Source organism: Cydia pomonella, chromosome 22, assembly GCF_033807575.1.
Source record: "Cydia pomonella isolate Wapato2018A chromosome 22, ilCydPomo1, whole genome shotgun sequence".
NCBI classification, from domain to species: Eukaryota; Metazoa; Arthropoda; class Insecta; order Lepidoptera; family Tortricidae; genus Cydia; species Cydia pomonella.
In genome coordinates, this window is record NC_084724.1 from 4072513 (window position 1) to 4086719 (window position 14207).

General features: G+C 35.0%; 2 protein-coding genes across 2 annotated transcripts in view; one reads left to right on the forward strand and one right to left on the reverse strand.

The window, feature by feature from the left end:
* LOC133529948 (uncharacterized) overlaps positions 1-14207 on the reverse strand; it is a 276394-nt gene that overhangs the window by 195206 nt on the left and 66981 nt on the right. The window lies entirely within an intron of this gene.
* On the forward strand, positions 1036-4442 carry LOC133529967 (GATA zinc finger domain-containing protein 14-like). Its single transcript, XM_061867759.1, has one exon. The coding sequence runs from the start codon at positions 1472-1474 to the stop codon at positions 2642-2644; it is 1173 nt and encodes a 390-aa protein (XP_061723743.1). The 5' UTR covers positions 1036-1471; the 3' UTR covers positions 2645-4442.

The window sequence follows — 14207 nt, forward strand, 5'->3', positions numbered from 1 at the left end:
TTTCGCCTCTGACTAGTTATTATTCTTAAGCTTAGTGACAGACGTCAAACGCCGAAAATGGCGGACGCAAGTTGTTCTCGATGGCGTGTCTAGTACGTAGTACATTTATGTCAATGTTTTTCGCATAGCTTGTTAGATTGGGTAATTTGACAGGTGTCATCTCAATACAATTTTGTGTTTTAAGATTATAAATTGTATGGAGACTTCAGCCGTCAGCGTACACAAGCTATGTGAAATAAGTTTTTGGCAAAAATTTCATCTTTGCACAAGCTTTTATCGCTGACTGTACTTTTCTTTCTACAGGCAACCAATACTCATCGAGACAATTCTAAAAACCCCAAACAAAATTAGGTTGCGGTGTTTTATCACAGATTTTTTTATGTCTACCTCCTGTCTCCATCATCAGATCAGCTCGATGATACCATAATATCGCATTGTCACCCGACTTACCTATGTATGCAAATTTTCATCTTCATCGGAAATTGGGAAGTACAAACGTAGTTATACTTCATAAAATGCATGTTAAATAAAACCATGTAATAATAATAACTAGAAAAAAAATGATAACGTTTTTATCTCATAAAATATCCGCACGAAACTATCGGTTTACTTATTATTAATCTGTATACGAGTTAAAAATAGCCCCGAGCTTCCAAAAACCACTGTATTAGTTGATTTGTCGAATAAATTATCTGTCAAATACTAATAGCATATTAATTTATGCAAAATTCTCATGAATCGGAAATATTAACGCGTCACTAAAAACCGCAATGTGGTTTTCCTTCAGCGTCGATAAATTATTTTACCGCAATCATAACTCATAACATAACATAACATACTTAATTTTCATTTTAGACTTTTATAATTATAATTAAGTATATAGGAAAAGTTTTATAATTGTGTTATGCTTAGTGCGCTGTGGCAAATAAATAAACTATTTAAAGTAAACTCCAAACCAAAAACGATCTTTAGATTTTGGCTATACAATCAACTACGGGGAGTGAGGTAACCATACATGCAACGAACATAACAAATATTTATCGGAACTAGTTAACTCTGTATTCAAAGTTGTGTCAGTTCTGCGTTCTCTAATCACCGCACATCATTAGCGATCATGGACTCATGGTATGCGCGCGCAGTACCGGTCTGCGCTCCTGCGCGTGAGTTGTTTTATTGCAATACTTTACAACGACTAGTTTTAAAGACGTGCAGTGGGAAAAAGCGGACGAACAAAAAGTGTACAGACTACTTTTAGTAATGTGAAGATGTTCATGAAGAGACTTTTAAGTGATTAATAAATATAAAATAACTTATAGAAACTAAAATGTAAGTGAGCTCAAACTAAGTTTTACAAGTGGATATAAAAGTTGTCAACAAAGTTTTGATGTTTAGCAGTGAGACTACAAATGATTAAAACGTTTAGAACACTTATTATGACAGTTATGTGAACTATGTGATTTAAGAATTAACTATGTATTTTGTCATTTTAATGGTGCTAGTGTCCGTTTGTGGAAGAGATATTTCACAAAATTTTAATAATGAGCCATGTCAAGAAAGATTTGAACGGCCATTTGTCAATCCACTTGCAGAACCTAATCTTAGGAATAGACATGAAAGTGTCAACTTTAATATACAAAATGGGCATGTGAACTTAAACCAACATGAACAACTTCATAGTGACAGTAATGTCAGGAGATTGAGCGCAAATCCGAATGAAGATCATAATCATGAGAATCTAAATAGCCAAAGGCAATTTCATGAAACTAATAATAGAGAAACATTTTCTTATGACAGAAATGAGAGAAATAGCAACAAAAATCCAAATCAAGGTATACCTTATGGGCAATTTGAACCAAATAACAGAGATTTCATTTCTAATGATAGAAATAGCAGAGGTTATAACGTCAATGCAAATTCAGGTCACTCTCATGTAAATTTTAACGAGCGTGAACAATTTAATACGCAAAATAATAGAGGTTTAAGTGATAATGGCTATGGTAATGTAAAATACAATAGCGAAGCCCGCTCTCATGATAACACAGGAAGCATGGATATCAACATGGCTTTTGATAGACGGGGTAATCTAAATAGACGTGAACAAAGCAATTTGAACATACCACGTCAAAGTTTTAATATCAACAATGAATACTCTAATAGAGATGTCACTAATAATAGAAACAACAGTATGAATAGTAACAGAGATGAAAAATACAATCAAAATGTTTTAAATGCCCGCAAGCAACAAGATGAAATGACAATGGATAATTATAACAAAGAAACACAAAATAACCATGGAAGTCCTAACAATCAAAGCGACAACGGATTAATTTCGTTTCTAAATAATCTAAGTAACAATACAAATCAAAACAGAAACCAGAATACAAATAGAAACAACCACAGAAATTCAGGATTCAGACAAATAGATCAAAGACCGAAAACGGTAATAGAAAACGAAGTAACAGAGATCCCTTTGGGTAGCGAGGACAAAGGAAACGTGACTATGGATAAAGACGAATGGGTATGGGGTATAGAGGAAACTACTACGATGTCCCCAGTGACTTTGGACGACAGGGCAGCTTTCAGTGGGGACCACTGTCCGACTGGCTATGCGAGGTTTAAGGGAATGTGTGTACCTGAAGATTAGATAGAGATTTGTTTTGCCCACCTGCCTTAAGATGGAGGGCGATATTCGCGTGATAATTCGGCTACTATTCACCTGTCAGGGTATTAGGCAACATATTTTTGTGACAGATGAGTAAAGTTTTGTTTTTCTGCGTATGTCTAATCCATGTCGTTCCTATGTTTACGTGAATAATGAATCAAATCATGCACCTGTACTAGAAAATCGATAAAAAGTCAATAAGATGATACTAAATATACATACTATTGAAATGTATTCTATGTAAGCTGAATACGAATAAGTGTGGCTGCCCATGTGAAGGGCCTGTTTATACATTGATTACTATTTATTTCAAATTGAAATAGATATCATACTTTAAAGAAAAAGTGACCAAGTCCACCGGTAGCCGAGGCGGTAATCGAACCTGCGTGTTCAGCTTACGCGTTTAACGTCCTGACCACTAGACCACCCGGCCACGCCGGCCTGGTTAATTGCATGTGCGGACGGTTGAGAAAATTGATTCTTTACCAATTTGCGGTTCAAGTAAATTTGCTTGTACATATGTTAACAGCACCAGTCATGGGACATTTAAGAGGAAATTTGGAGTATTTTGATATTTAACCGGCACCTGTATATTTTCTATCCTAATCGTCCTTTACGTTTTCAATGTATTTAATGAAAGATACTCCTATTGGTTTCAGTATTATTGACGAATGTAAACTATGTTTTTTTGCTCCAGTCAGTCATTTTAAAACAGAGACAAATCAATGAAACATCAAACTTAAGCAGCTCTTATTTATGGTAAAATATTGCCAGCGATTAAAAACAGAACTGATGGTAAATACTTATTTTACTGGATTTGCCTATACCATCCCATTACCGGGGCCTGTTCCATTATAGGGGTGTTTACTATACTTATGCTTAGAGCTGTCCAATGTACAGCAGTAACCGTAAACTGCTAAAGAATCGATTTCCTTGACTGTCCATTTGTCAAATTTGTGTTTTGGGCAAAATCCTACACAGATCCTCCTAGCTCCAAACTAAACAAAGCTTGTTCTATTGGTACTAGGCGACGTTATACATACTTAAATAAATAAATACATACATAAACATGTTTATTTAGTCACCTGCAACAATTTAATAATATATAGGTCATTCTGAGCAACTTTTACTATGGGACCAACCACGAAATCACGAAAAAAACTCCCATAGAAAATGTCAAGTTCAGACAGCCAATATGAACAGCCATTTTTTTTCCGCAATTTCGAGATAGGACCCATAGCAGGGATCGGAAACCGGTATTTTTTGTATGGGAACGAAAACGGTATTTTTTCGTTCTTTGTTAATTACTTCATTTCTAATTAGGCAATCTAATAATACGAAGTCGTTATCTGAAAACACAACTGAGTCCCACATTTAGAGTATAAAATAAACCGAAATATATGGTTATTTCGATGTTTTTGCAAAAAACCGGTTCCGATCCCTGACCCATAGTAAAAGTTGTTCAATATGACCTATATATTCACCCCGTAAATTATTGCAGGTGACTAAATAAACACCTGTATACATAGAAAACACCCATGACTCAGGAAGAAAATACCCGTGTTTATCACACAATTAAATGCCCTTACCGGGATTCGAACCCGGGACCATTGGCTTTATAGGCAGGGTCACTACCCACTAGGCCAGACCGGTGGATATCTTCAGTCGACTTGCGTTTAGTGACAAATGTAGCCACACATATTCGTCATGACCTTATCTTATAAGCATATTAATATATCGTTATTCGAATGCTTATTGAAATTACATATTGTTAATGTTTTATGCAGTTTTTTTCTTACTATTACTTACATAAAAGAAATGAAAACGGACCCTCTTAATATTCATCCAAGTACCACACATATCACGATAATGACTTTGCGTGACATAATTAAAATTCAAGTAACGCTTGTGTGACGTCAGAGAATAAGTATCCCGCGGGGAACTGGATTAGGTTCCTAAGTCTTCACTTCGAGGAAAATGTTTATGAAAATCAGTTTCAGAAGTTAAATGGTATGGCATCAAAAACATAACTTGTAAAATAAAAAACTACTACTTCTTTAAAGTCTTGACGTCATGTGCATAATTATTATCTTAGTTTGACTACCATTTCGTATGTATCTCTCTCACATACTTAAAGGTTAGCTGGAAGAGATCCCTTAAGGGGATAAGTTCGCCTTTGTACACATTTACTGTATTTTTTCTATGTTATGTACTGGTTTCGCACAAGTAAATCATAATTTATTCAGTCCCTACTTAAGGGACCTTCTGTGTTAAGTTATTACGTAATTAGCTAACCCAACAACATCTTATAGTGACCATATCAATATTAAAAATATTTTATGTACTTATTAAGTAAATAGATTGACTTGGCAATCGCACTAAATAATCTAATTTAACATAATATGTATTACTTGTGAGATAAAAAGTGTTTTCATTTGATAGACAAGTCATTCTGTTTATTTAAAACCTACAAGATTTTTAATATTGATTTATACTCCAAACACTAATTGTATTCTAAATTTGAAGGTTCTAAGTCTGCTAGGAGTGCCTTAGAGTTTTGATGATAGGTCAGTCAGTGAGTGAGTGACAAAATTAAGAAACTTTGACAAGTTGTAATTCTTAAACTACCGGTTCAAATTGAATGAAATTTGAAATATACTGTCGGCCAGATGCGAAGAATGATTAAGACACGTTTAAGATCTTGGAAAGATCTTTAAAAGATCGAGAACTAAACGACATATCAAAATTGACGTTTATTTCGATTCCGCTGTGATCTACTATCTACGATATTTCTATCGTCAAAGTGACATTTTTTTTAATGAGTTCTTTATTTAACATAATTTACTACAATGTAATTACTTAATCTAGTGTACATTTTCATCCTAGATAGTAATAACAATAAATTAATACAGTTTAGTGGGCTATAGGCGCTCATTATAAACTTTTTAACAACTCAGTGCTTATAATATTGACATGGGTAATATCATACACTAATGCTTAGAAGTAAGCAACAGCATAACTATTATTACGTTCGCTCAGATAGGTTACGTTTGTCGTTGTTTGCCCGAATCCAGATGCTTCTGTCAATTATACGACATACAAAGGATATCTCAATGAGAACTTATCTAAACCAGAACTATTACATTCTTCGAATTGGGCAGTGTTTATACAATGCCTGCTTGGTTACTGAAAATTCAGGCTTCTAGTATTATCCACAATGAAGATCTAGGGGGGTCGAAAATGGCCTGAACTGCGTCGAGAAAAGGATGGTACGGTCAATCAACTCTCATACTCGTATTACGTTTTGATTTTATAATCAGCCTACGGTGGCAGTTTTACACAAATAACTATAGAAAGGTATAGGCATTGTAAATGTCATCTCGCTTTGTGTGGTAGGGCACAGCACAGCGGACGTCATTCCCGATCTAGAGCAGTGCCCAACTGGGGAAGTACCTACCTCCTTACAGAAACCCGCAGCCAAAGAGTTGCAGGCGTACATAGGCTACGGAGACTGCTTACCATCAGGCGGACCGTATGCTTGTTTGCCGATAAAAAAAACTAAAATGTAAATAACCGAATAATAATATTCAATGTCCATTGACATTGAGGATTGTCGCAGCTTTTTATGAGGGCTGTCAGTCTTTTTTTTGCACTAGACATACGGCCCGATTCGAAGAATGAGATACGATAACGATAAGTTCTGGTTTAGAGATGTTCTCATTTAGATATCGTTTGTATGTCGTATAATTGACAAATGCAGCTCGATTCGGGCAACCAATGTTACTTTGACGTTAGAAATATCGTAGATAGATCTTATTGGGATCACAGCGGAATTGAAATAAGCGTCAATTTTGACATGTAGTTAAGTTATCGAGCTTTTAAAGATCTTTCCAAGATCTTAAACGTGTCTTAATCATTCTTCGAATCGGGCCGTCTGTTAGTATATTTCCATTAAATTATTTGTAAAAACGTGCCGCTTCGAGCGTGTTGTTATGGTTGAATTGTCTCGAATGACCTCTGAGATGATCATTGTACCAACTCTTCCGTAATAATGGCGTGTACCTAGTTATTGAAGGTTTACAATACGACCAGTCTGGCCTAGTGGGTAGTGACCCTGCCTATAAAGAAAGAAAGAAGGCCCATAAATAAATAAATAGCTTAAAAACTAACATACATATTATAACAGTATATTTTAAAACTAAAACACTACAAATCACGTTATGGTTGCGATGCATCGCAACCTCGCAGTGTCAGGGAGCCGGCCTCGGAACCGCCGAAATATTGACATCCTTCGGCCAAAACTCCTCCTAGTTGAAGGTTGCTAGACTTCAGTCGGAACGCTCACCACAAACGAATTAAAATTCGCATTGTGTCGAGATTCCAACTTCACCACCCTCAGGACGAGTCCGGACTTTACTCTCAAATACTTTACGATGCCATCGTCCTTCGTAAGGTAATGCCTATGAAGCCGATGGTCCTATTGGATATTTGTTCCTGAGCCATGGATGTTTTCTATGTATCTTTACTATGTTTTAAGTATCTGTATTATATATATATCGTTGTCTAAGTACCCAAAACACAAGCCTTCTTGGCTTACCATGGGACTTAAAATTTTTTCAAGAATGTCCCTTTAATTTTTATTATAATTTATTTATTTATAAATCTTTTTCTTTTCTTATGCTGTTTTTTACCTTCTTATTTGATATATTATTTGTACTGTTTCTGTATTGAGGTGTGCAATAAAGAGTGTTTGTATTGTATTGTATTGTATTGTATTGTGGGTCGTTGTTGTTCTAAACAGGGCGCAGAAAATGATACGTTTCTGCTCTAGAGCACTGTTTTTCTAATTACGATTTTTTTAAATTTTTACGATAAGCGGAAAGAGAGATTTTAATATCCAAAAACAAAGAAATAAACATACATAATAAAATAAAACTTACTAACAACTTAAACTAAAGATAAAAAATTTGGCCCCAATCGCCGTCAATGGGCAAGGTGCCTAGAAGGCTGGCCGTATTTCCCCGCTGTATGGCGATACTTATACGCTGAGCGAAATAGTGGCCAGCGGAAAGTAGAGTGTTTAACTCTGCTATTGTTTACATTTATTGCTATCCGCTTTATGCCCAATTCTATAGACTGATCAACTTTTACCAATTCATTGAGAGACCAATTCCAATATTGACAAAAAAAGATTGTCTGTACAAGTGGGTAGAGAGCTAAGTGTATAACACTCCCTGTGTTATCAAAAATGACATATTTTCACATAAATTTGAAGTTAGTCACATTATCATTGCAAAGTTTGGTCCAACTCTATCATACATTTCAGCCGATCAGGGGCCCATTTTCCGAACAGTTTTAGTCTAATAATATTAGTGTGTTGCCATGGTAACCAATACGTCTTGACAGTTCGTGGACTAATATTATTAGTCTAATACCGTTCGATAAATAGGCCCCAGATGTCTTATAATGATTACAATATTATAATATGTGTATTAAGTACATTTTTTTGACGATTTTGGTATTGGCTCAATAGTAAAAGTTCTTCAGTAGTCTTACCTGATGAGAATAATAATACAATATAAGTAAGGGTTCATAAAATATGCTCTTTGAGTTTAGACAGAATTGTCATTTGCCTCGGTGTACATTTATACATAGAAGGGTGTTAAAAGATTGCATGTGATGTGCAACAAACTAGTTTTGTTAAGGAAATAATAAGGAAAATTATATATTGACGATTTGACGTGCCCAAAATTAGTTTGTGCAACTAGAGGCCAAAGTTGTTTTTTTTCCTGTAAGTGCTGTTTTTGAGTCTTAATTAAGCAAAGATTCTATTATACACTCTTAAGCGTGGCAAGACCACAGAATAAATAATAGTACTACAGTATGTACAGAAATCACACTTCCTACAAGACCGAAGTTTGACAGCGATTAAGGGACGAACCATGCATGGTATGTATGGCATTTAGGGTTGTCAACTTGAAGTCATGCACGCAAAGGGACGTCAAGTTGTGCCGACCCTAATACTTGCTCGGAGCTATGCTGAGCCGAACGGAGCCGAGAATGACCGAAAGGAGGATTGTCGCCCCGCCGGCAAGTCTAAGGGCGTCCGCTAGCTTGTGCGGGTGCACGGAGCGGGTGCCATTGTAGGTAACTCCAGTTAAAGTTTTTTGCAGAAATCGCGAAGCGTCTGCTTGACGTAACTGGTGACCGAAGAGCTGACGGCTTCCTTGCACAACGTACAGCATTACGATACAACGAGGAAAGCTGCCAGCATGCAGGGCCTATTTTAGATTTAAGCTATACTTGGCGCATAACTAAGTGGCGAGTCAGGTCATAATATGACTCATAATGCCATCTCTATCACTCTTGGTTGGTCTTAACAAGGCTAAAGGAGATAGCATTATGATCTCAGTGGCCAGTTAGTTTTGCGGCAAGTATAGTAATTAATTACGATAAACTATTTAATAAACTACTTAAAAAATAATATAAGCTATTTAATAAACTGCCCACAAATGTCACAGATTTGCCTTATAATGTATTCAAAAACACGGTCAAGACTTTTTTTCAAAACCATGCCTACTATTCGATTACTGAATATTTATCATTACAAAATATTTTAATTGAAGCAAATTGTAAATAGATTTTTAATATTATTAATCGTATTTACTTCGTATAGTAAATTCATAGTGTAGAATATTGTGAAATACTGACTTACCATGTAATAATCATGTTACATTATGGTTAATAAGTAAACTAAAACTAAAACTAATTTAGTATAGTATTTGTACAGTTACTGTAAAACCCCTGTGTATATCTAATATGTATATAAATACCTAATTAACTATAAAATGTGTTAAGTTTATGATTCATATCAAAACCAAAAAGTAAAGTAAGATATAGTATATCGAGTTTTGTACTTTCGGTGGTAGATTGTTATATTTATTTGCGTATTTATGTTGCGGTGGGAGGGTGGGAACATTAATTGCATGTAAAAATACGCAAGTAAGTATAACGGGTTATCACTGATTGACTAGCACGTTATCTTTTCGCGGATTAGCAAAGTAATATTTTTTGTTTTAATTAATATGGATTTCCGCAAAGTAACGCCTGATTCTATTCGTTAGCCATATTGAGATCCAAAATAGCGCTACGATTTTTTTTAATCCGGTTTCTGAATCTACTGCGCCTTGATAGTGATTACGGTGTAGTGTTGACAACAGCTGTTAGGCGAATGTATACATAAGTTGGTTTTATTTCACGAAGTGTGACGGCTTGTGTTTTGTTGCTTTTACATAAAAACTTAATGGTATTGTGGTAATGTTAGGGTAAAACCCCGTTTTAGGGTTCCGTACCCAAATTCTATAGTAATGTGAATTCTATTTTTTCTAATCTAATATGTATATAAATACCTAATTAACTATAAAATGTGTTAAGTTTATGATTCATATCAAAACCAAAAAGTAAAGTAAGATATAGTATATCGAGTTTTGTACTTTCGGTGGTAGATTGTTATATTTATTTGCGTATTTATGTTGCGGTGGGAGGGTGGGAACATTAATTGCATGTAAAAATACGCAAGTAAGTATAACGGGTTATCACTGATTGACTAGCACGTTATCTTTTCGCGGATTAGCAAAGTAATATTTTTTGTTTTAATTAATATGGATTTCCGCAAAGTAACGCCTGATTCTATTCGTTAGCCATATTGAGATCCAAAATAGCGCTACGATTTTTTTTAATCCGGTTTCTGAATCTACTGCGCCTTGATAGTGATTACGGTGTAGTGTTGACAACAGCTGTTAGGCGAATGTATACATAAGTTGGTTTTATTTCACGAAGTGTGACGGCTTGTGTTTTGTTGCTTTTACATAAAAACTTAATGGTATTGTGGTAATGTTAGGGTAAAACCCCGTTTTAGGGTTCCGTACCCAAATTCTATAGTAATGTGAATTCTATTTTTTCTTATTTAATGCATGTTTTGTTAATTATAAGATGTAATGTTTTAATAAGATGTGTTCCGTCGAGTTTCTTGCCGGTCCTATATTGGGATACCTTCAATTTAGGGGGGATTTAAATCTTGGGTTTAAATAATATCTAGGGTTAGAGCCGGTGTAGCTTTATTTGACGTTCATAAGCGCAGTGCCTACTTGAATAATAAACTATCTTTAAAGGGTAAAAACGAGACCCTATTACTAAGACTCTAAGTCTGTCTATCACCAGGCTGCATCTTATGAACCGTCACAGCTAGACAGTTGAAATTATCACAGATGATGTATTTCTGTTGCAGCGATAACAACAAATACTAAAAACAGAATAAAATAAATATTTAAGTGGGGCTCCCATACAACAAACGTGATTTTTAACCGTATTTTGCTTAACGGTACGGAATCCTTTCGCGCGCGAGTCCGACTCGCACTTGGCCGGTTTTTTATTAGTAAAAACGCATTTTCACTAATCAAAACTAGTTTTCCTTGTCGTCGTAAAACACTTGTTTTGCAAAGTGCCTTAGTGAAGACTAGTTTTGAGTAATTGTTCAAAAACGTATTTTAGCAATAAAACTCGCATTCACCGCATTTCAGAAATCATCGCATTTATTCGTGATAAACTATAACATACAAATAGCATAACAAAAAAAGCGGCCAATTGCGAGTCGGACTCGCCCATGAAGGGTTCCGTACCATTTATGACGTATTAAAAAAAAAACTACTTACTAGATCTCATTTATATATACATTCGTATATTCACTCATATATTCATATATTAATTAGGCTAGAACACGAATCAAATAGCATATATATATAATAAAGTAGCCATAAAACTTTCATGTACTTATGCAATATTTCCCTACTACTAAGTAAAAAGACTGTAAGTTATGGAGGAGCGGGGCATCCTGATACAGGTTCATTCCCCTAAAAGAAAACTCCAACCACTTATGCCAAATTGTTAACCTTTACTTCATAAGAAAATAAATATTTTTTCATTTTTTTTTCATTTAAATCAATTTTCGGTGGAAGTTTGTATGGTAACTTGACAGTTCGTGGACTAATATTATTAGTCTAATACCGTTCGATAAATAGGCCCCAGATGTCTTATAATGATTACAATATTATAATATGTGTATTAAGTACATTTTTTTGACGATTTTGGTATTGGCTCAATAGTAAAAGTTCTTCAGTAGTCTTACCTGATGAGAATAATAATACAATATAAGTAAGGGTTCATAAAATATGCTCTTTGAGTTTAGACAGAATTGTCATTTGCCTCGGTGTACATTTATACATAGAAGGGTGTTAAAAGATTGCATGTGATGTGCAACAAACTAGTTTTGTTAAGGAAATAATAAGGAAAATTATATATTGACGATTTGACGTGCCCAAAATTAGTTTGTGCAACTAGAGGCCAAAGTTGTTTTTTTTCCTGTAAGTGCTGTTTTTGAGTCTTAATTAAGCAAAGATTCTATTATACACTCTTAAGCGTGGCAAGACCACAGAATAAATAATAGTACTACAGTATGTACAGAAATCACACTTCCTACAAGACCGAAGTTTGACAGCGATTAAGGGACGAACCATGCATGGTATGTATGGCATTTAGGGTTGTCAACTTGAAGTCATGCACGCAAAGGGACGTCAAGTTGTGCCGACCCTAATACTTGCTCGGAGCTATGCTGAGCCGAACGGAGCCGAGAATGACCGAAAGGAGGATTGTCGCCCCGCCGGCAAGTCTAAGGGCGTCCGCTAGCTTGTGCGGGTGCACGGAGCGGGTGCCATTGTAGGTAACTCCAGTTAAAGTTTTTTGCAGAAATCGCGAAGCGTCTGCTTGACGTAACTGGTGACCGAAGAGCTGACGGCTTCCTTGCACAACGTACAGCATTACGATACAACGAGGAAAGCTGCCAGCATGCAGGGCCTATTTTAGATTTAAGCTATACTTGGCGCATAACTAAGTGGCGAGTCAGGTCATAATATGACTCATAATGCCATCTCTATCACTCTTGGTTGGTCTTAACAAGGCTAAAGGAGATAGCATTATGATCTCAGTGGCCAGTTAGTTTTGCGGCAAGTATAGTAATTAATTACGATAAACTATTTAATAAACTACTTAAAAAATAATATAAGCTATTTAATAAACTGCCCACAAATGTCACAGATTTGCCTTATAATGTATTCAAAAACACGGTCAAGACTTTTTTTCAAAACCATGCCTACTATTCGATTACTGAATATTTATCATTACAAAATATTTTAATTGAAGCAAATTGTAAATAGATTTTTAATATTATTAATCGTATTTACTTCGTATAGTAAATTCATAGTGTAGAATATTGTGAAATACTGACTTACCATGTAATAATCATGTTACATTATGGTTAATAAGTAAACTAAAACTAAAACTAATTTAGTATAGTATTTGTACAGTTACTGTAAAACCCCTGTGTATATCTAATATGTATATAAATACCTAATTAACTATAAAATGTGTTAAGTTTATGATTCATATCAAAACCAAAAAGTAAAGTAAGATATAGTATATCGAGTTTTGTACTTTCGGTGGTAGATTGTTATATTTATTTGCGTATTTATGTTGCGGTGGGAGGGTGGGAACATTAATTGCATGTAAAAATACGCAAGTAAGTATAACGGGTTATCACTGATTGACTAGCACGTTATCTTTTCGCGGATTAGCAAAGTAATATTTTTTGTTTTAATTAATATGGATTTCCGCAAAGTAACGCCTGATTCTATTCGTTAGCCATATTGAGATCCAAAATAGCGCTACGATTTTTTTTAATCCGGTTTCTGAATCTACTGCGCCTTGATAGTGATTACGGTGTAGTGTTGACAACAGCTGTTAGGCGAATGTATACATAAGTTGGTTTTATTTCACGAAGTGTGACGGCTTGTGTTTTGTTGCTTTTACATAAAAACTTAATGGTATTGTGGTAATGTTAGGGTAAAACCCCGTTTTAGGGTTCCGTACCCAAATTCTATAGTAATGTGAATTCTATTTTTTCTAATCTAATATGTATATAAATACCTAATTAACTATAAAATGTGTTAAGTTTATGATTCATATCAAAACCAAAAAGTAAAGTAAGATATAGTATATCGAGTTTTGTACTTTCGGTGGTAGATTGTTATATTTATTTGCGTATTTATGTTGCGGTGGGAGGGTGGGAACATTAATTGCATGTAAAAATACGCAAGTAAGTATAACGGGTTATCACTGATTGACTAGCACGTTATCTTTTCGCGGATTAGCAAAGTAATATTTTTTGTTTTAATTAATATGGATTTCCGCAAAGTAACGCCTGATTCTATTCGTTAGCCATATTGAGATCCAAAATAGCGCTACGATTTTTTTTAATCCGGTTTCTGAATCTACTGCGCCTTGATAGTGATTACGGTGTAGTGTTGACAACAGCTGTTAGGCGAATGTATACATAAGTTGGTTTTATTTCACGAAGTGTGACGGCTTGTGTTTTGTTGCTTTTACATAAAAACTTAATGGTATTGTGGTAATGTTAGGGTAAAACCCCGTTTTA